The following is a 23,456-nucleotide window of genomic DNA, read 5'->3' as shown; positions in this document are numbered from 1 at the left end:
ATTCTTAGTCAAGAGCACAGAACGTTAACTTTTGGTCTCCTTTTAGGACACGTGTCCGGGGGTCAATGAACTCGGCATCGAGGAGGCTCGGTTCGGTGTCCTGCGGATCCGGAACCATATGGAGAGTTTAATTTGGCGGCCGAAGTGAGCGAAGGAGAGAAGTCTAGGATTAGGCGGGTTATGGTGAGATTCTGTCAACTCAAAGATTCAGATGTTATGGTTTAAATGCATATAAGAATCGAGACAGACACAGTTACGGAGACTAATGACGTTTAATTAAAATTTGTCCCAAAAATATAATGTTTAATTGACAAATTAATTGCATGTTTTAGTATAAATTTACAACTAAGTATGTAATCCCAAAAAGGGGTATGAATTTCAAGGCAAAAGCTTATTAATATACATTTCTGTTACATAATTTGTTTTTGAGATCCGACTCGTGTTCGATCACTAATATCAACACCCACAATTATTTTCCAAAATTTGGTTTGAAGGATGATTTCCAAAAAATTTCCAGCGGCATCTATTGGCAACCATACATCTTGGGTGTCTATGGATTCACTGGTTAAGGCAAATAAAACACGGCGGTAGGAAATTTCAGATTACAGACATTACCTAAATCTTTTGACGGTGAATATGGAATATATAATTTGTCGTATTAATGCTACTTTTAAACACAAATACCAAAATCAAAATGTTCACAAGCATAACCTTTTGTATTTTTCATTATTTTTGGATTTGGATCGATCATTTCTATTTGGTGGAAAGGTTGAAAATGCCAATTCTTATCTATAGTGCAAGAGGATAAGTTATCATTTCACTAGCTTTAATACATATGTCAAATATTGTTTTTCATTGAGTTTCCGTTCAGATAATTTTATTGAATATTTCGTTGGTTAATGTTTTGGTCGTTAGATTAGTTGATTTTAGGAGGGATATATTAGGCCATGAGCCAAAAGCAACTTTCCAGTTTAAGTCATTCTTATGTTAAACTGACCAACTTTATTTCGAATTTGATGGATACTTCCACAACTTACTCGAGTCAATCCTCTCCGCCCTACACTTCCAATCTATCATCAATTCCGTTAGCAAGAAAAAGAGTGAAGACAAGTTTGTTAATCTCTATCTATATTCTGTAGACAAGTTTGTGTCGATCGTACTACAAATAAAGCTTCCCTTTGTTTTGTTTTTCTTCGTACTCTTGCATTGTTAGATATTATATATTGGTGGATGAGGAAAACACACATGTATGGTTTTTAATATCTAACTGAAATTTATTATGTTTGAGTTTAAAGACTAATAGCTAGTAGTCTTAACTTTGTTCAAAAAAAAAAGAAGCTAGTAGTCTTAACTAAATTTGGGGGAAGTCGTGTGCGGACTTGTTCAACGTTAGGTACCTTTCACTTCTTCATATTTTTGTATTCAATTTCTTTAAATAAATGATATGAATCAATACGTAATTTGGCTAAGGATATGAAGCAATTCGTAATTTGGCTATGGGCTGGACCATGCTTTCAGGTGTTGGACATACATTACACGAAAACAGGGAAACGGCCACTGTGAGAATTGTCGCTAAATAGTCGTTAAATGAAGATATGCGACTATTTAATGACTAATCACTGTTGTAGCTTAAACTTTGTCGTTAAACCAAATAGTTGGTAAATAGTCGTTATTTAGCGACTGTTTTATGATTAATAGCCGTTGTCGTTCCATTGTCGGGGTGTAGTCGTTAAATAGTTATTAAACTTGGTGACTCATTAACGACTATGTTAAGATTATTTAAGCAATAGTCGTTTAATAGTCATATAATTTAATGACTAATAACCTACTATTTTACTGATTGATTGACGTGTATAAAACTTGCAATATGTTAGTCCTACATTAGTTGTTTATTATATGCGACTATGTTCCATCTATTTAACGACTATTTTAACAACTAATTAGCGACTAAATAGTTTTGTAAAATAATATATTGTATTTTTTTTTTTTCGTTTTCCTATCCTCATTTTAATTGTTTTATGAAATGGAGAACAAAGTACAAACCAATATATAGAAAATCCAAAACTATAATATACACAATAGAAAATCAAATGAAACTGACATTATAAACAAGTCCACCATCGAATTGAAACAAGAGTTTAAACTAATCTACCATTGAACTAAAACCACAATATACAGAAGTCCAAAATAGAATTCAAACCAAATGCAAAGAAAGATTGTAGATCATGGAGCTGTTGATGGAAGATTGTTTGAGAGAGGATCCTCCTCAGATATTTCAGCTGTTTCAGAGGCCATAAAATCCAGGAAGGCTAGATTAGTCTTGCGCAAAAACTTAGCCATCAAGGACAAGTGTTTGATCTCATTATTTTGCTCAGCAACAAGGAGAGCAGTCTCTTTTTCTCGAGAAGCAGCTTCAGCATTGAGAGTAGCCTGAACTTCGATATGGCGTTGGGCTTCCTGCAGTTGCTCTTGCAATGTAAGAAACACCTCGGTTTGGGATGGTTGCTTGCCCTTGCGAAGAGTATCTTTGAGGCTTCCAAGTCCATAAGGAGTTCCTTGTGAATCCCTCTCAGTGCACTGTGAAAAGAAAGAGAAATAAGTAAATAAAGAGCATAACAAATGCATGATCAACTATTAATCTATATATTTTCGAAATTTTACTTTACGTCAAGAAAGATGGCAGTACATTCATCACTGGTGAGCTCCCGAGGGCGTATCAGAAGAATATCACGCCCTCGGGAGCTCACCAATGATGAATGTACTGCCATCTTTCTTGACGTAAAGTAACATTTCGAAAATATATAGATTAATAGTCGATCATGCATTTGTTATGCTCTTTATTTACTTTGCCTTCCCATCAACATAAGAACCATCCGGCTTTGTATGTGTTTTGTAAAAAACTTCACCCATACTGACCTCCCTTCCCAATTCCTCTTCCTGCAGTGTTACAAATTAAAGATTGGTTATAATAGTGTTTTAAGTTACAAATGAGATAAATGTATTACAGAAATTAGAAATAACTTACCAGATCGTCTTGGATTTCTCTATATGACTTAGGGCCTGCTAAGTGGATATGAGGACCGAGACCATTACGGTCAGACATACGACAATTGGAGTAGGTGACACTCCTCAGTATCCCAGTTATCAACCATCTCTTGCCGAAGAGTGTCGCTAATCCATGTCAGTTTAACTCGACTAGTCCTAGTGATATATCATGGTTTTTAGGTGTTTTTAGCCATGAGATAAGTCTTATTTATAGAGTCTTTTTGGTATTTTTAGAGTCTTTTGAGTCTTTATAGGATTTAGCATGGATGGAGCATAATGGACCTAAATAGGAGGATTTGGAGTATAATCAAGCATTGAGGTTGAGCTAGGAAGTAGGGAGACCAGTTCAAGAGTAAGCATCGATCGATGCTTTATATGTGTCAATCGATGCATAGCCAAATAAGAAATCGGAAGTTTTCACACAAGTTTTGAAGATTTATAATTCCGCCCCAAAGTTTTTCATATTTACATCATTAGTCCCTGGACGTGTTTAGGAATAGAACTAGGATTTTTGGGTTATTGTTTAGCACTAAGCTTTATTTTTTCCTGCAACTTTTGTAGAGAAAACCCTGATAGATTTTAGAGAGATTTTAGAGAGATTTTGGAGAGAAGAATCAAGACTCCTTCAGAGAAGATTCAGAATTCCTTTTCTTCTTCCTTTAATCACTTAATGCTATCTATTTTATTCATGATTTGTGTTCTTACAATTATGTCTGAGTAGATCTGCTTTTTAGGTTTAGAGTTTCTCATTAGGGATTTCATGGATTATTAGATTGATTAATTGTTTGGATTCATTATCTTTTTTGTTCTTCACCATAGGTCGTTCTTAATGCTAGATCTTTGATTAGTCATCTGGATTTAGATCTTAGGATTATTGATTGATATGTGAATATAATTGATTTTCCTGAAAAGAACCTTTGGTGAGCAAAATTACTTTTTGCAAAGATATTTGAATTAGTGATTTTGTGAACTTATCTAAACTTGATTTTATTGCTGGTTTTTAACTTGAATTTTGCAAAGAGATTTGGATTTTCGGATTTTAAAACTTAGATAACATTTGCAGTGAGAACTGATTTATTTTACAATTGTGTTTAGAGTTCAAGAACGGTGCTTAATTATTGAATCCTGCTTGCTTAATCAATTGATCTGATTTTCCATGATTTCCTGAGAATTTCTCTAAGCCTAGCATCCTTCTGAATTTTACAACTCTTTTATCTTCTGTTTAATCTTGCAATTTAATTACAATATATTGGTTTAGCATAATTAAAAGATTATTAAATCTATAGTGTGAATCTAGAGTCTCTGTGGATTCGATCCATACGTACTACACTGATCTCTTAATTTGAGAGAGTAGCTCTAGGGTAAATTTGAGCATATCAAATTTTGGCGCCGCTGTTGGGGACTCTTTTGATTCACCATTAGATTAAAGTCTTTGATTTTGTCTAAATTTTTATTTTTCTATTTTACTCACACGCTCTTGTTTCTTTTCTCTTGTGTGTTTCAGGTACATGCCTAAGCCTAGCACCAGGAAAAATCCTACTGGTCCAGTTGTTAAGCTTACAAACCAAGAGTTATGACAACTAGAGCGTGATAACACAAAAGCAGCCAAGTCAGCGAAGAAGGCCAATACAATCATATTGAGACCTGATGAGGCTGGAGTTTTGAGGGATCAAGAGGGTAATGTGCACAATGAATAGGGCCAGAAACTTGATGCTGAAGGACGGGTTATTTAGGAAGAACTTGTTGTGGTCAATGAGAATGCAGGTTGCATCGACCGACGCAATGACGGCATCGATCGACGCAACCAGGAAGGGACCGACCGATGCAACGTTGGCATCGATCGATGCAATGCCAGAGCCGATGCGGAGAATGTTCATAGGCGACCGGATAACAATGGAGAGCTTGTCAAGACAGTTGCGGACTTCAACAGACCAGACTTGTTCTATGAGAACCGCTCCGCAATTGTCCCTCCTCCATTCCCAAGGAATGATTTTGAGTTGAAGCCTTCCTACTTTTCTCTTGTTGGACTAAGGCCATTCCAGAACCTGCCACATGAGAAGCCTCTAGACCACATTGAGCACTTTGAGGATATAGTCACAAGCATCAAGGCCAATGGAGTCACAGAGGACTATCTCTAATGCAAGATTTTCCCCTACTCTCTTTTTGGGGAAGCTTCTCATGGGCTAAGGCAACTCAAGCCAGGATCTCTGAAGACCTGGAATGACATCAAAGTGGCATTCTTGAACTATTTCTATGATGATGAAATGTCAGATGAGCTAAGGATTAAGCTTTCCACCTTTAGACAAGGACCTGCTGAATCTTACAAAGCTGCTTGGGTAAGGTTCAAAGCATACCAGAGAGACTGTCCACATCCTGGGTTCTCAGAGGTGCAGCTGATTAGTATCTTCTTCAATGGTATTGATTGGAGGTATCAGATGGCTTTGGATGCTGCTAGTGATGGGAACTTCAAGACAAGATACCCAGATGAAGCTGAACGGTTGATAGAAAGGCTAGCATCAAGCAACAGTACCAAGAATGCAGACTTAGAGCGGAAAAGAGCACATGAAGTCCATGATTCAAATCAGTTTGCTGCAGTGAATGCTAAGTTGGATACAGTGCACAATCTTCTTGTGGGAAATAAGTCTGTCCATTTTACTGAAGATGTTGAGACTTTTGAGCCAAAGCCAGAGATTACACAAGAAGATGTCAACTATGTGTATGGAGCTGGGTATCAAAATCAGAGATTTGGTCAAAAGAATTCCTTCATTGGAAATCCAAACAAAAAATTCACTAGAAACTATGGTTCTTCTTCTTACCAACCTCTCCCTCCACCCAATTCAGAGAGCAAGATGGAATCAATGATTGGACAGATTTTGGAAGGTCAACAGAAATTAACAGTAGACTTCAATGGGAAGATTGATTTTATATACACTGAGCTGACTTGGAAGTCTGATGCATTGAACACTCATGTTAATAAGCTAGAGAATCAAGTGATTTAGACTGATGGGTCTGTTAAAAGACAAAAGGAATTTCTTTCTGGAAGAGTAGAGTCTAACCCCAAGCATGCTTGTAATGCAATTTTGGTAAAGGAAGGAGACGACAATGATACTACGGTTGCAGAGCCAGCATCGATCGATGCCATCACAATGCATCGTTCGATGCAACCACCATCGAGCATCGATCGATGCAACAGCTGCATCGATCGACACACCCCACGAACAGTTTTGGTTTCAATTCCAGTTCCACCATCTGATTCAGAAAAAGCTTATAAGCCTAAGGTTCCTTTTCCTAAGCCTAGGAGGTCTAAGCAGGAGATTGAAGAAGCTAAATGCAAGGCTATGATGGACAAGGTGATAATTGAGATGCCTTTGATTGATGCAGTCAAGTTTTCTCCTGGGATTAAGCGGTATGTGAAGAGGATGGTCACTAATGGTTTGAGTCCTGAGGAAAGAGCTTTGCTAACCAAGGATGTCAGCTCAATTATGTTGAATCAGCCTCCACAGAGAAGGAAAGAGAGGAAAGAGAAAGTGGTTGTATCAGAGAAAGTGAGTGCAATGATTCAGAGTAGAATTGCAGAGAAATTACCAGATCCTGGAAGCTTTGTACTTGATTGCTCTATCTCTGCATGAAGGTTTGCTCACTCACTTTGTGATCTCGGTTCTAGTATCAATTTAATGCCACATTCTATTGATGTGTGACATTGGGATGACAGATTTCAAGCCAACTAAGATCTCTTTTATCTTAGCTGATCGATCTAGAAGGATTCCTGAAGGTGTCTTAGAAGATGTTCCAATTCAGATTGGAGATTGCATGATTCCCACTGATTTTGTGGTGTTGGAATATGACAAAGAGCCTAGTGATCCTCTCATTTTAGGACGCTCTTTCTTGGCTACAGATGGTGCCATTATTGATGTTAAGAAGGGACACATATCTCTGAATGTGGATGATTTTGTCATGAACTTTGAGATGGACAAGCTGAGAAGGGCTCCTATTATTGATGGTCAGACATTTTCTGTGGAAATTGCTTTTGATGATGATCCAATCATTGAGCTTCATGGAGACATTACTGTTGGGTATGTCAAAGAGTTGAACACTGCTGAGAAAGTGAGCAAGCAAGTTACTAAGCTTGAAGATTGGAGTGGAGATCATCTAATCAATACTAGAGACCATGATGAGGTTCTGATCCATGAAAAGCCGCTGGTAGATGATGTTTTTGTAATGGAAACACGGATTGCTGAGGAAAGTTGCAGAATCGTTGAAGAAACACGACTTACAGGCTCAGCATCGATCGATGGTGCTGTAGCATCGATCGACACACCTCCACGAGAACGTCCAGACTTGTCCAAAACCAAAGATTCTCGAGTTGATTCTTTAGCTGCAAGTCCTAGACCAGTTGTAAACCTGCAATCTCACCATTCCACAGTCAAGAACCCACACGTAAAGCCCAGGTATGCATCTTCTTCACCCAAACCTTCTCCATTCATCAATAAGAATTTCAAAGGTACAAAAACTGTTTTGCAGTTAACCAAACCACGAGATTATCTTAGAGCGCTTGTTTCTTCTATTGATGATTTTGCAGGACATAAAAGAAAGCCACCCATACCTAAGTCCCGCCCTGGTCATGTTCCTCATATACTTGGCAGATCTCATGCACCTACTACCTACACACCACCTTGGATGAAGAGGCCATTCTCTCGGAAGCATTCATTGCCATGTTCTGATCCACCGGATGCCTGAGATCCAACTTAGTCAAGCTAATGATTGAAAACAAGCGCTTAGTGGGAGGCAACCCACTCATAGGTTTTTCTTTTCCACTTAAATTGAGTCATTTTTTTTATTTCTTGCTTTGAGTCAGTTTGCATTTGTATTGAATTATGAACTCCTATCTATCATGTTGCGTTTAATCTTGTGTTTGAGTGATTCTTAGCAGTGCTAACATCCAAGTAATGAGAAAAAAAAACACAAATTACTCGCAGCAAACTCAGGAGTAACGTTCGAACTCTCTGCATCTGTAGAGTGCATCGACCGACACACCATCAGCATCGGTCGACACAGAACATCTGGATTGGTATTACAAATTGTTCACAATTTCAATACTTATTCGTTTTTGTTTATTTTTCTTCGCCAATCTCTTACTTGATAACACTGGGGACAATGTTGTTTAAGTCTGTGGGAGGCATTTACTAACTACGTTTTTGTTTTTGAGAGTCAGTCGAAAAAAAAAATGTTTTATTGAGTCAAAAATCTTGTTGGGAACTATGATTTTTCTTTTTAGTGTACTGTCTTGGTTGATTAATGTTGCAGATTGAATCCACTAATCTGACTAATGGAAAATCTAATGGCTGACCAGTAAACCAGAGACATCTAAATTTCCAACTTATTCCATAAAAGCCTGAGGTAATTTACGTACTTTTCTTTTTACCTCATCAAGGAGATTGATGTTCATACAGCTTGACTCCTTGTTCATACTTGACAAGTAAGATCTTCAAAAGAAAATGGTACTCCTCCCCCTTATTTAAGTTGAAAAGATTACTCTTGAGAGCTTTGTTTAAAAAAAAAAAAAAGAATAAAAGATGAGATGATTTTTATCAGTTTAGAGAGGGAGGTAAATTACATGTGGACATCACAATCCACCAGTAGGTTATTGGTGCGCCAGGCGTTCCTCGAACCCTGGTCCTCACCCTTTATCAACATTCCCACAGGACAAGTTGCCACCATTTGACTTAGGATTTCTCATTAGGGATTTCATGGATTATTAGATTGATTAATTTTTTGGATTCATTATCTTTCTTGTTCTTCACCATAGGTTTTTCTTAATGCTAGATCTTTGATTAGTCATCTAGATCTAGATCTTAGGATTATTGATTGATATGAGAATATAATTAATTTTCCTGACAAAAACCTTTGGTGAGCAAAATTACTTTTTGCAAAGAGATTTGAATTAGTGATTTTGTGAACTTATCTAAACTTGCTTTTATTGCTGGTTTTTAACTTGAATTTTGCAAAGAGATTTGGATTTTCGGGTTTTAAAACTTAGATAATATTGTGTTTAGAGTTTAATAACGGTGCTTAATTATTGTATCCTGCTTGCTTAATTAATTGATCTGATTTTCCATGATTTCCTGAGAATTTCCCTAGGCCTAGCGTTTAATCCTTCTTAATTTTACAACTCTTTTATTTTCTGTTTAATCTTGCAATTTAATTACAATATTTTGGTTTAGCATAATTAAAAGATTATTAAATCTATTGTGTGAATCTAGAGTCTCTGTGGATTTGATCCCTGCGTACTACATTGATCTCTTAATTTGAGAGAGTAGCTCTATGGTAAATTTGAGCATATCACCTAGCATCGCTAACCATGCCCTTCATCCGCCGGTTGTAGATGGTGTTGAAATATTCTTAACAGTTCCTGTTATCAAAGGATCCCAGGTGTGAGTTTTCTACAAAAAAAAAGAGAGAAGGAATTATGTTAGTGGAAACTCCATGAAGAAAAGAAAACATGTAGAAAACAAGTTTATTACACCATTCTTACCGCAAACTCCATGAAGTATATATCTTTTCTATTGGGAGGCACACAAGTCCAAGTATAATATGGACCATAGAATTTGTTTGTAAAAATCTTGGTAATCTTCCGAACAAGTGAAGCTTTTTTGTCCCGATCAAACCTCCACACAATTGGTAAACAATGATAGTAATCATAGAGGCAACAAATCAGACAATTAAAGTTATTAACTGAGACAATCAACAAATCAGACAATCAACAAATCAGACAATCAATGAAGAAGACTGAGACAATCATATAGTCAGACAATAACTCAGACAATCAAATACTAATTGTTTGTCAGATCAGTTAGAAAGGAAACTAAAAAAATCAATCAATCCGAGTATGCAAAAGAGATTATGTGGCATCTTTCATGATCAAACAAAGTCTTAGTACCAATTGCAATAAGAACGAAATTTATGTTTTAATTAACCGAACCAAACAATCTAATTCCACACAATTCGAAGGAAATTATCTGAGAAATCTTTAGATAAAAAATTGACTTAATTAACCGAAGTCTAATTGATAAAAAATCCTTTGTACCAATTACAATATCTATCGAATTCTAAAAAGAAGAAATACACATCAAGAACAAGATTGCATCTTGTTAGACTAAAAAATTATACAAAGACATGAAACTTACCAAGTCGTGTTGGGCAACCGTTTGGGAGAGAGAACGGTCGTAAATTTTTCACGGCCAGGCATCGTAAGGAGTTCTCTCAGAGATTGCATTGTGTCATCATGGATTTGAGGTTGAGGCTCGTAGTTGTTACCTTGAAAAGATGGTTGACTATGACCATGAGAGTGAGGTGGAGACAGCAGATGATCCTCCGGTTGATCCGGTGGATTGTTCTGAACTTCAGGTGTCGAAAGATGCGGCTGGGGAAGTTGATTGACGGAATTCTGGAAAAGCGTCTGTGGCGGTGGAAAGTTTCGGAAATGGGGTGTTGTCTGTTGGGGGTTAACACGTTGTTACTCTTGGGGTGTGTGAAGCGGAGGAATTGGAGCCGCCGCCGTAAAATTTTACTGAGGAGGAAGAGGATTGGTTCTTCCTACGGTTGCGGATGGGTTAGAGGGTCCAGCTATCTGAGAAAGGTTGGGTGCAACCTTTCTCATTTTCAACCTCTTAACCGCAAGATTCGAAGACATCGAATGATGAGAAAGAAGATGAATCAAATTATTGGTTAGGAAGATCGAAGAAGGACATGGGTTAGAGGTAGTTTAGGTTTAGGTTAAGATCAAAGAAAGAAGATGAATTAGAAATAAGATTTAGGATTAGAAGGAGGAAGAAATCGGAGATGTGTGAAGAAGGAAGAAATCGGAGATGGGTGAGTGTAAGTCGGCTTTTAGATTTAGGGTTAAAGAAGAAAGAAGATGGGTGATTTCTGGTTAGGAAGATCGAAATCGGAGATGGGTGATTTAAGGGTAAAAAAGAATTTGGGCTGCAATGGTTTTAGACCCAAATTTCTTTTGGCCTAATAATATTTTCGATTTTACAGGATATAATTTAAACATTTTGGTACTTATCTCAAAAGAGAAAGTGGCTGAGATGGTTAATGGAGTCCTCAAACTTGGGTTCGAGTAACCTCCGTGTTAAATGTTTTTTTTTTCTTTCTTCAACTAAAAAAAGATTTTGTAAACATGTCTGAAACCAAATATATTGAAAAACAGCTAGTAATTTAATATAGTTTGTAATTTCACATTAAATAAAAATTAAAGTACAGAATTTCTATTACACATATAGCTTAAAGCACCAATATGAAAATTTGATACTTTTAAATGTGTAATAATATCCAAAACCTTATATAAAAATTTACCCTTTATATTTATATTTCACTAAATAATATAACAGAGTTTTAGTGATCATATTGGAAGAAAAAAAATTATTTTTATTGGGCATTATAAAAATACAAGTTGTTATGGGTTTTTCCAAAAACTCATATGATCTTGACATGTCTCAAATCTTTCTAAAACAAAATTAGATATATACAACAAATTTAAAATTCTAAGTTAGTAACTCATATGATCAACTATATTTGCTAAATTCTAAATTAGTAACTCAAGCATTTACGACTATATTCGGCGACTACATACATTAGTCGCTAATTTAACGACTATTTGGGGACAATATTTTCAACTTCTTGGTTTCGTCGCTATTTAGTCGCCATTTACCGACAAATTTAGAGACTATGTTATTTTGTCACAATTTAACGACTATTAACCGACTACATTCGTTTTGTCACTACACAGTCGCCATATAGTAGCTATATAGTCGCTAAATTTGGTGACCATTGGTTTAGTCGCCAAATGTAGTCGAAAATACTTTGTTTTCTTGTAGTGATATGAACCAAGTTTTTTTTATAAATAAAATATTAAATTATATTTAAAAGAAAAATATATTGTTTTACATCTACATGTTTAAAAGAATTAAATAAATTTTCTACTTTTTCAAGAAAATTTTTTAAAATTTAAAAACCTCATAGCTTCGAGTGGAAAACCATGCCTAAAGCCCCAATTTGTAGCGGCAATTTCCCAAGGAAACAATAGCCAAGAGGTTTGCTCACACCTGCTTATCTATCCATCCAATCATAGTTATTTCTGAAATAGGTACTTTCCCATGTCGTCTTGTATTTCTCTTCTACCAAATAAAATGAATGGTAAGTTGGAAAGTGTATCTCATTAAAAACCATGTACTTGGTCAGATGGTCACTCTGAAACAGAAGCCACTAACTGCTGCTAGACTGTACAGAAATTATGCTGGTAGAGAGTCCATGCTATAGCAGACCAAACTGCAGCAGTGTATTGACAGGAGAAAAACAAATGTTCTCTAGTCTCAACCAAGGCAGAGCAAAACACACGGTTCACAGCACAACCATTATTCCAAAGTAACATTCCATCTCCAGTTGACAGTCGATTTGCACAGCTAGCCAAGTACAAAAAGAGTACTTTGGGATTGCACGAGCAAACCATACTCCTTTATGCCAAGCTACTCGGTTTGAAGTTATTCGTATATGGTTCCATTTGTCCAATGTAAAGAAATATAATATTTACCGTGTTTTATAATATAGAATGTTTTAGATAATTTTTTTCATTTCGTAATATAAGATGTTTTCAAGTTTTTATACAAATTTTAAATTAATTTAATATTTTATATTATGTAGTATTATTTTATGATTGGTTGAACTTTTTAAAAGTAAACAATTCTTAATCTGTTTGTTTTTAGTTAAAACATCTTATATTTTGAAACGAAAAAGTATACTATAATACTATTTGACATCGTTTTGACAAAAAAAAAAAAATAATAGTATTTGACATCAAAATTTTATCTTTCTATTCTCCATTACTTAAAATAGTGCGCACCACGCGTGATCATTATTTCGTGCAAGAATGAATTATACTCAAAAGAGTTGTGGATATTAATTCCTGATTAATGATTAAGGAAGAAATAAATATATATTTCTCTTCTGTAGAAAATTGAACAACTTCTTAAAATGATAAAGAAAACATATATATATCTAAGATCCTAAAATTGATAATTTGATGAGAACAAGAACATAAATACTTTATTAGACTCCCATAAAAAGGAATTAAATACATAATACATTTATTTATATAGGGATGTATTAATTTTGAAAAATTTAAACAAATACAAATACAAATAGAAGAATATATTATAAAAATAAAAATAAAGATAAATTTCTTAAATTAAGACAATTTTGATCAAACTTCATTAAAAAAAAAAGATAATAATATATTTATTTTAAATTAATAAAACAAGTGAGTCATAGTAGTATATCCTAATTCTACAATCTACACCCCAATCTAGAAACAAGACTTTGGCGCAAGTCATCAACATATAGTCAAGCCGCCCCTACCTATCAAATTTATTAAAATCATATTAACATTCATTATCTAGATAACGTCGAAATTGTAAATACTAATTAAATAACAAAACTATCAAACTTATACGTAATCCTTTACCTCTATATAAATTCCATAACAAATATTAACAAAAGATCACACATATACACAAAATTGGTAGAACGAAAAAAATGGCAAACATCTCCCTCCCTACGTTCATATTCTCCTCACTTTTGCTCATCTCCACCGCGACGGCTGCCACATTCGACATCCTGAACCAATGTAGTTATACCGTATGGGCCGCTGCGAGCCCTGGAGGTGGCCGACGTCTAAACTCGGGCCAGTCATGGAGGCTAGATGTCGCAGCCGGCACTAAAATGGCGCGGATTTGGGGTCGGACCAACTGTAACTTTGACTCCTCGGGTCGTGGCCGATGCGAAACTGGTGATTGCAGTGGTGGACTACAATGCACCGGTTGGGGTCAGCCACCAAACACGTTGGCTGAGTATGCTTTGAACCAGTTCAACAACTTAGACTTCTACGACATCTCACTTGTCGATGGATTTAACATTCCTATGGAATTTAGGTAAGAAACATTATCAAAAATATTTTTCTTTACTGAAGCTGGTATTTACCCCATTTAGATTAGAACCGTACAAGCTCGATCCTGATATGTTTTTCTGTTATGGGCGATCTATCTCCAGCCCAACTAGCTCAAACTGTCACCGGATAGTATGCACTGCGGACATAAACGGACAGTGTCCAAACGTGTTGAGAGCCCCGGGTGGATGCAACAACCCTTGCACGGTTTTTAAGACGAACCAGTACTGTTGTACCAACGGTCAGGGATCATGTAGTGACACTGAATACTCAAGGTTTTTCAAACAGAGGTGTCCTGACGCCTACAGCTATCCACAAGACGACCCCACCAGCACTTTCACTTGCACGAACACTAACTACAGGGTCGTGTTTTGTCCTAGAGCTAGGGTCGGTGCTACTGGATCCTACCAGCTCCCGATCCAGATGGTCACCGAGGAAAATTAATAGACTCGCGAGTATGTGTGTGTGTGAGTACGCACGTAGATATGCGTACGCGTGTGATCATGTTTACGTGACTGTATATTCAACGCGTAATGGATAATAACGAAGTAATAATTACATTGGTCGACTCACGTAAAAGTTAATTGAGTGATTTTTAAATATTTTTTCTATGCCATTCGTTTCATAATGTTTATTTTCAAAAATATCGATTTTTAATATATAAAATGATTAAATTCTAAATTCTAAACCCTAAATATTAAACTTTACCATTTAAAAACTATATCTTAATTATAAAATTGAGAATCCAAACAAAAAATAATAATTTTAAAAATTAATTTAACATATTGTAATTGTGTAAAAAAAGATAAAAATGAAAATATTAAAAAAGGGATATTTTTGAAAAATGTATTTATAACAAATTCTCAAGTTAATTTTAAAACAATAATACTTGGAGTATGTTTTGACTAGGCTCTTATATGTCCTAGAGGATTTTGAAATTTTTAATTTTAGAATTTAATCTATCTAAAAAGAAATTAAGTGTTATCTTATATATATCAGAACAATGAGACATAATTAGCAAAACCATCCTATAATTTTCAAAAGAAAATGAAAAAGCATTATTTCTGCCTAATAACAATTTTACTTTTGACTGTTAATAATCTTCCATATATAAATTTAAGAAAAAGGGAAAATTTTGGACTATTACGAAAAAATTTTTGTGTTTTAGTATTTTTATTTTCTTTTGTTATCATTGAATTGATAAGGTCTGCTCCATGGTCAATTCTTACTACGTAGGATAACGCGATTTAATGGAACAAAATTATGGCGGAATCGATTATAGAGATGGTGCGGTAATCAGTTGATTAAAAAAACTTCCCTTGTGTTCTAGTATTTGTGGATGAATAACGAATAAAACCTCTGAAAATCTTAATATGGTGGATGGGGCATCAGTGACGGTGCTATTTGTTTGCTATATTTTGCGTTGGAATCTACTGAACTCATTAGTCACTGATTGTTCTAGTCATGACTCATTTCTCAGATTTTGTGTTGGTTTGAGATAGCTATTTTGAATTCGATAAGAAATGCGAAAATATACATACATATACAGAAACACAAATCTAATCGATCGCTACTTTTCAAGTCAAAATTATACAATAATGATTATAAGTTGTTGAATAAATTGACTATTTAATAAACAATAATAGATCCTAAGGCAATTCAATGTCGACTTGCGTGTGAAAAATCATGTAGACCAATTCGTGGCTGCTTTTAGAAGAAACACGTTACTGAAACTAATATATTTTAGCATCATGAAGTAAATTTTTAGGCGTAGTGAGGTTAACATATTTGATCGGTCTCCAATGAATCAATTAAATATTAGACGTAAAAGTATATACCACCGAAATATACAGTTCCGTAGACCTAAATAGACACACGATAACTAAAATACAAAGAGGTTAATTTGTAAACCAGCGATAGTCCTCAGTAGGTGCAGACCGTGCAGGACCCTTTGCTACACTGGTCCGACCAGTAAGGTCCATGGTAATTAAGTAAACTTTGGGAAGTCAAAGTTTTCCATAGGATGGGTGTCATATACCATATAGCACAGCGAAGTCACGAACGACAGACCCATGCGGTCACACTTTTTCAATTTCCAACAAATGTAACACATCAAGCACCAGAAAGATCTTCACCAAAACACCATCTTGCATGCTAATCCATTGGAACAGGGATGGATCATTGATTCATTGTGTCCGACCATCTGGCTAACACATCTAAAATATTGTTACTTGATACACGATATATATGTTTGGTTTATATACATTCTCATATAAGTGATTTTATTTAAAAAATGACTCAAATGCCCATGTTTTGATCTAATAGTTTAGTTTACTTTAATAGATCTTACCTTATTTCTTACCTTATTCATCCATCTCAATTAATTTCTTACCTTATTCATCCATCTCAATAAACTCATTTAACTACAAATCTATTTTGTCTAGAAATATCTTGATGGTATCACAACATACGAAGATATTAAACTTTGATGGCATAAACTTGATTAACCATCTAAATATAAATTAACAATAATTATATATCAAATAAACTAATTATAAACCATAGTTAGAAATTTTACAGTTTGCATTGGAATAATTAAACGTCCAAAATGCCTTGAGATTGAGTATTCGACAATAGTGTGATTAGGGAGTGAGTAGATTCATTTTCTGTGGTTTATTAAAGAGTTTCCACAATATATGACATTTTAGTTTGATCCCAAACTTTGTTTAACTGTTGATCGATCGTCCAAAAAACTAAAAATAAACAAATCAGGTAATTTATCCTAATTCTACACACCAATCTAGAGAGAAGACTTTTTTGTTAGTTATCAATAAGTACAGTAAGTCTCCCCATCGACAAAATTGGTACGAGTAATGAATGATATGTGGTTTTGAAAACCACGAATTGAAAAAATCTACGTTATTCAATTTGTCTAACGTATATCTAAGATTCGATTCATATCACTTTGAATATTCTCACATAGGTTCAAAATTACAGAAATAACCCCTTACCTCTATAAAACCCATAACAAATATTAACAAAAGATCACACAAGAGTAGTAGAAGCAACAAAAATGGCAAACATCTCACACTCTACATTCATGTTCACCATTATTATCCTCATCTCGACCGCGAAAACTGCCACATTCGATATTCTTAACCGATGTAGTTACACCGTGTGGGCTGCGGCAAGCCCGGGAGGTGGCAGGCGACTTGATGCCGGCCAGTCATGGAGGTTAGACGTTGCCGCCGGCGCCAAAATGGCACGGATTTGGAGACGGACCAACTGTAACTTTGACCCCTCCGGCAAAGGTCGATGTCAAACTGGTGACTGTAGTGGTGGACTTCAATGTACTGGTTGGGGGCAGCCACCAAACACGTTGGCTGAGTACGCCTTGAACCAATTCAACAACTTAGATTTCTACGACATATCACTTGTCGATGGATTCAACATTCCTATGGAGTTTAGGTAAGAATATCATCATCGTGTATGTTTCAAAAATTTACCAAAAGTAAATAAGTAGACCATAAACTTAAGAATCTAAATGTTGAAATTTCAACCTAAATACACCTACCTATGTTTCGAATCGAGAACGATTAATTTTTGTTGGTGTGTATCGTCTCCAGCCCAACAAGCTCGAACTGCCACCGGATAGTATGCAACGCAGACATAAACGGACAGTGCCCGAACGAGTTAAGAGCCCCGGGTGGTTGCAACAACCCGTGCACGGTTTATAAGACGAATGAGTATTGTTGTACGAACGGACAAGGTTCATGTGGCAGTACTGGGTTCTCAAGATTCTTCAAACAGAGGTGTCCCGACGCCTACAGTTATCCACAAGACGACCCGACTAGCACTTTCACTTGTACTTCCACTAACTATAGGGTCGTGTTTTGTTCTTAAGGCTATATAGCTCGGTGCTACGAGTCCCACCAGCTCCCGATATAGATGGTCAGCGAGGAGCAATAAATAATTAAGTGACTTTTCTTTATTTACTAGAAAATTACCCATGCGTGGGTTATAAAATAAAATATTTTGTATGTAAAAAAAAAATTTCATTAAATTATATATGAAATTTACATGATCTTATTTATATATGCCTTGAAATAAAATTTAAATATATACATTCATAAGTTTATAATTATGAAGTGTGCATGTTAAAAGAAGGACAATTTTCACAAATTGCATAAAAATAAGTTTTCGTTTTAAATTTAGCACATCATTTCTTAAATTATAAAAATACTAATATAGCATCATACTTTTAATCTTATACTCTAAATACTAAATCATATCTCTTCAACATTATATCCTAAATGTAAAATAGAAATTCAAACCAAAAAAAAATATAGATAACCATTGGAAATAGTGTAAGTTTTTTTTGGCATAATGACGGATGTAGCAAGGGTTACAGGAAAATAGACATGAGGTATGATTGGCAACTCAAACAATACCAATGTGATATAAAAGTAGTCTTGCTTTTGTACAAGTTAATCTACTTGTTAATTTATACCACTTTTAACGATCGACATATATCTATGATGAAAGTATTGAGATTACAATATGTATATATATATATATATATAATATTTATAATAGGTTTCTGTAACATTTTTCCATGTAATGCGAAAAGATGTTGTAAAGTTTGGGAAGTGATTCCAAAGAGGCATAAAGAAGTACGTGATCTTTTGACCATGTATATTTGTAGTACACGGTAAAATTAGGCAAAGTAAAATATTTTGTTTGTAATGAGAATAAAAAACTTTTAAAAATGAAAACAAAGCAAATTTACGAAACATAAACTTAGAAATATATTGTAGTTGAAAATCAGAGGACTTAAGAGAGAAATCTAAGGGACCTACAACTATAATATTATGAGTGAATGTTCAAAGCCAAAGAGATTGTGCTTTAGGAGTCGAGCATTGGGCTCACCTTCGTTACTAAAGACTTCCAACTGTAGTTTGAAAGTTAAAATACCATGGGCAATGATGAGAAAAGAAAGACATATAGTGCATGATCGTTTTCTTCATTATTAGTTTAACAAAAGTAAATTACAGAGTTTTTTGCTATGAAATAATACTAAATAATATTGACATGTGAAACCGATAAAAATAGTTAATTAATAAAGTTACGGTTGTGATAAAGAAATTTGTGAAGATTTTATAAATCGTAAAAACAAAATAAAAGAAATATATTCTTTTTAAATAGATTACTTTTTCTTTAACAAAAGTAAACTATAGAGATTTTTGCTATGTAATAATACTAAATTAAAAACCAAAAATAATTAAAGATTTGGTAAAGAAAGAGTAAAGAAATTTAAAGGAAAATTAATGAGGAATTTATAAATTGTATAAATTAAAATAGATATATTTTTGTTAAATAGATTACTTTTTTTTTTACTAAAGTAAACTATATAGAGTATTGCTATGGAATAATACTACACAGTACAAATCCAAAATAATTAAAGATTTGGAAGAAGAAGATAAAAGAAATGAATACCTTTTTAAATAAATAAATTTAAATTTAAAAGATCAAATTTGAAATTAATGTAAAGTACAAAAAATAGAACGTCCAATGTCGCATCAATAGATAAAATTAGAAAAAAACTGGTCATATTATATAAGATATGTGGGGCAATAAATAATTAAGAGACTTGTCTTTACATATGTGGCTGTGCATGTGTGAGTATGTACGTAGATATGCGTACGCGTGTGATCATAATTACGATCAACAGCTTAATGGATAATCTTGTGACGCAATAATAATAACGTTGGTTAATTATGTGATGGACTCGTTTGTCTCTTTCCGGCCATACTTAACTAATTAGTAAAATAAAGAACACTCTCGGTAGAACTTTTCTTAATTAAATCAAGATCTTCAATAACAGATGATAGATCACTACTTTCAAGTCAATGAGGTGTTGATAATTTCAAGGCTTTATAGTAGACAGACAAAGTAAAAACAAAAAAAAAAATGTAATGGGAACATTATTGTTCAATTTCTTTGACAATTGCTTGTGGGGTTGAAGATGGCATTATTCTGATTTTTAGGGGATTGACTATAATGTGAGAATACAAAGAAAAATAATGATAAATTTGCCACAAAGATACAAATGTGTGTGTATCATATGTTTCTAACGCGTCCAAGCGACCAGGGCCCGCAGTTTAACTAAGAAGGGATTAAAAATTAGAGGAAACAAACTTTTAACAACAATTTATACAAAAATATGATAAATAATAACATATGATTTCTATTCATGAATATTGTTTACTCCATACTGGTCAAATACGAAGAAAAGTAATAAATCAAAATTAACCCCGAGTTAGATGAAAGGTTGGAAGATTGCATAATATGTGAACCTTCACATCACAATTATTGATAACAAGATCGAAAAAAGATTTTTACTGCGTCGTTGAGAAACTATAGATTGATAGGAGCTTGTGATATAGACCAGACATCAGGACTTTAGTAATGCATATGTAAATCGTATAACATCTCCTTCATTTTGAAAAAAAATATTTATAAAACATTGTATTTTTTTCTCGCGATATATAAAAGTTTGGTATGTATATACAAATTGGAACCACTCGTACGTGTTTGAAACAATAAATGTACTTTAGACTTTACCTGTACTAGATCAACTCAAATATTTAGATCCGTTTACGATGAACATAAAATTTAGAAAGAACATCTTGTGTGTTCTTTTAGAAATTAAAGCTATGTACTGTAGTAGAGGCGACCGGTCTTGGACAAAATGTAAACTATTGTGATGGATGTGGGTAATCAATAGATTGAAAATGTAAAACAAAGACACAAATTTGCGTGGTTTACCGACGAATTTATTGAATATGCCTAACGATTAGAACGAACAAAATATTTCTAGAAAAACATTGACTCGCTAACCATGCAATTTAGAATGCAATTGCTTTCTTACACCTTTAACTAAAAGCACCTCTCTATTCACTAGAAGTTCCACTTTTAATTAAGGGGACTTTCAACAAAAGTGAATTGTCTTTGTTTTTTAATTAGGAAGCAAACCATATGTATAAAATTATGTGGTGATAGATCCATCGACAAGAACTAAATCACTCCTATTGACTCCAAATTTGTGGTCAACGCCTATATATATATATATATATATATATTTTTCAGATTAAGATTTTTTTTGGTTGAACACCGGGTGACCAAGGCCCCCCAAAATTAAATTAACTTATGAAAAAAAGAAACTACAATCGGACTCGTCTAGAGCGTGAAAGCCCCAAGAAATCATCCCCCAAAAAAGGTTCAACAGCATCTGAAACAACAATAAATGTATGCAAGCCTAAAAGTAACGAGAACGCATAGATAGCTAATCCATCAGCCAGACAATTAGTCTCTCTATACACATGCGAAATCCGGACTATCCAGTCCCTTGAAAGAAAGTCATGGGACAGCTGCACCAGGAAGAACAGCGGGTGACAATCACTTATCCCTGCCGTCAAAAAACCTACCACTATTTCAGAATCAACCTCCAATGCCACCCTAGGTACTTGCTGCTCCCAGGCCAAGCATAAACGGTAATAAACTCTCTATAGTTCAGCTAGAGGTGCAGAACATCGCCCAATATTCAGATTAAGATATTTTACATATGTTTCCAACTATTAATTTTCCATATGATTATTGATTTGCATAAGACACAGGAGCTCATATTAAACAAAAGACTGTATATTTCTTATGATGCATTTTTTGCCTTAAATGAAATAACTTCAATTTTTTGAGGAATTTTGACATGGTATAGCGTTAACAAATTTGATGAAAGTGACTACGCATTAAAACACAGCCTCTCAATTGTGGCAAGCTAAGCCTCTAGCGATCAAAACTAGCCGCACTACTTATAGTAGTCTACTATAATTAAGAAAATTCACTTTCTTCTCAGCGCAAAGCTTGCCTCGTTTAGATCGACTTCTTTTTTCGAAACAAGAACTCTTCTGCTGCCCAAGAGGTGGTAGGCGAGTGGTAGGGCCAACATGGGTGAAAGAGTGAAACTTCCACATTCCAAGTTTGAACCTTCTGTGTGTTGTTCACAACATAAAGTCTGTCAATAGGACCCCAACCCAATTGGTTTATTTGATAATGAGAAATGTAAGCGGTCTGACTACCTCAAGGCATTAGTTGGAAAGCAAAAAAATTAGGATTAGGCAGTGTGGTAGTCCAACACCTAGGTGTTAGCGACCAGTACACATGGTAGTACTTTGGTGTGATCCCCTAGGGCAGACTGGATCAGCCGATCGGGTATATATAAAAAAAAGAACTCTTTTGCTTGAGTTTCTCCCAAGTCCCAACGTATTAGAAAATTACTTAGCCAGATGGTTTCGTTATTTCTAACAGTAAAACATCGAAGCGGGTTCCACGATGCTTTTTATTGCTTCACAAGAGTTTCTATTTCCCTACTTGCATGTATCTTCAATTCTTTCAATCTCTATGTTTTGCATTGTAATTTTGAAATTATGTAGCAAGATGAATAAAAGTATTATAAATATATAAAAAGGTCATGAGAGATGGGTGAACCTTACAATGTTCATGTATGGGTGTGTTGCTACGAACAAGAAGAAATTTTACGTATTCAAGCTTAACAAACAATGTACGCTATAAGGTTGCAAGTATATGATTCTATATGCTTTGATGATTATTGTATAGGTATATGTGATGGACTTTACTGAGTAATCCTCTTTTCTTTCTTTGTCAAGTTAAGATGAGAATTCTGAATAGTTATGTAAATCTTCATCTCACTGTGTGGTTCAAGGACTCCAGTTATTATTTGAGACCTGTTTTAGTATCTATATTGGTTTTATGACGACGTTTTTAAGAGTAGTGACTTGTGAGGAAGACAAGTTTAACCTAGTGGTTTTCAATGAAGAAAGTTTCTGAAAATAAGATTTAAAAAGGCATGTGGCATCCCATCTCTGAGGTAAAAGGAGACGGATGTCACTTATTTTAAGACTGATGTTTGTTAAGATTTCAGAATGTGTAATCTCAATTTTGTGTGGATCTTAAAAAAGTTCTGAAACTTTATGTGGTTTAAGTTTTGATCTAGAAACTTGGTTAAACCATAGATCCATCACCCCCAAAAACCAAGAAATCCACTTGTCATTTATCTTAGACACACCAATCTAAAAACAAAACTTTTGTGTTCGTCAATAACATAGTAAAGTCTCCCAATAGACAAAATTAGTACACATAAAGGTGTATGTGGTTTTGCATTATTGGAGCACAAATTGACTTAGAAGAAGTTACCTTAACTGAAGTCTTTGTATTCGGGCTTAGCCTAGTGGCTAGTGGACACAATGGTCCATATATCCCACTAACATCATTAACGAATGAAATCCAGGCTAGCTAAAATTTCTAACGTATAACTTCAGCTGGAATCATACAG

The 23,456-nt window shown here is 34.6% G+C and overlaps 2 protein-coding genes across 2 annotated transcripts; both read left to right on the top strand.

Moving 5' to 3' along the window:
• On the top strand, window positions 13,586-14,651 carry LOC104737164 (osmotin-like protein OSM34). The gene is made up of 2 exons (XM_010457275.1): window positions 13,586-14,033; window positions 14,152-14,651. Exons 1-2 carry the CDS (start codon window positions 13,639-13,641, stop codon window positions 14,489-14,491), a joined length of 735 nt encoding a protein of 244 aa, XP_010455577.1. The 5' UTR covers window positions 13,586-13,638; the 3' UTR covers window positions 14,492-14,651.
• Window positions 17,113-18,140, top strand: LOC104737162 (osmotin-like protein OSM34). Its single transcript, XM_010457274.1, has 2 exons — window positions 17,113-17,515; window positions 17,674-18,140. Exons 1-2 carry the CDS (start codon window positions 17,121-17,123, stop codon window positions 17,948-17,950), a joined length of 672 nt encoding a protein of 223 aa, XP_010455576.1. The 5' UTR covers window positions 17,113-17,120; the 3' UTR covers window positions 17,951-18,140.

This window comes from Camelina sativa, chromosome 13 (assembly GCF_000633955.1).
Source record: "Camelina sativa cultivar DH55 chromosome 13, Cs, whole genome shotgun sequence".
Classification (NCBI taxonomy): Eukaryota; Viridiplantae; Streptophyta; class Magnoliopsida; order Brassicales; family Brassicaceae; genus Camelina; species Camelina sativa.
Note: the sequence above shows the minus strand (reverse complement) of the source record. Positions and strands in the feature narration are given on the sequence as shown.

What these genes read in the sequence shown, in the direction of transcription:
- LOC104737162 (XM_010457274.1), top strand. Translation starts at nt 17,121, where the DNA reads ATGGCAAACATCTCACACTCTACATTCATGTTCACCATTATTATCCTC. An exon ending in AACATTCCTATGGAGTTTAG is followed by an intron (nt 17,516 to 17,673) that starts GTAAGAATATCA and finishes TATCGTCTCCAG; the next exon opens with CCCAACAAGCTCGAACTGCC.
- LOC104737164 (XM_010457275.1), top strand. Translation starts at nt 13,639, where the DNA reads ATGGCAAACATCTCCCTCCCTACGTTCATATTCTCCTCACTTTTGCTC. An exon ending in AACATTCCTATGGAATTTAG is followed by an intron (nt 14,034 to 14,151) that starts GTAAGAAACATT and finishes ATCTATCTCCAG; the next exon opens with CCCAACTAGCTCAAACTGTC.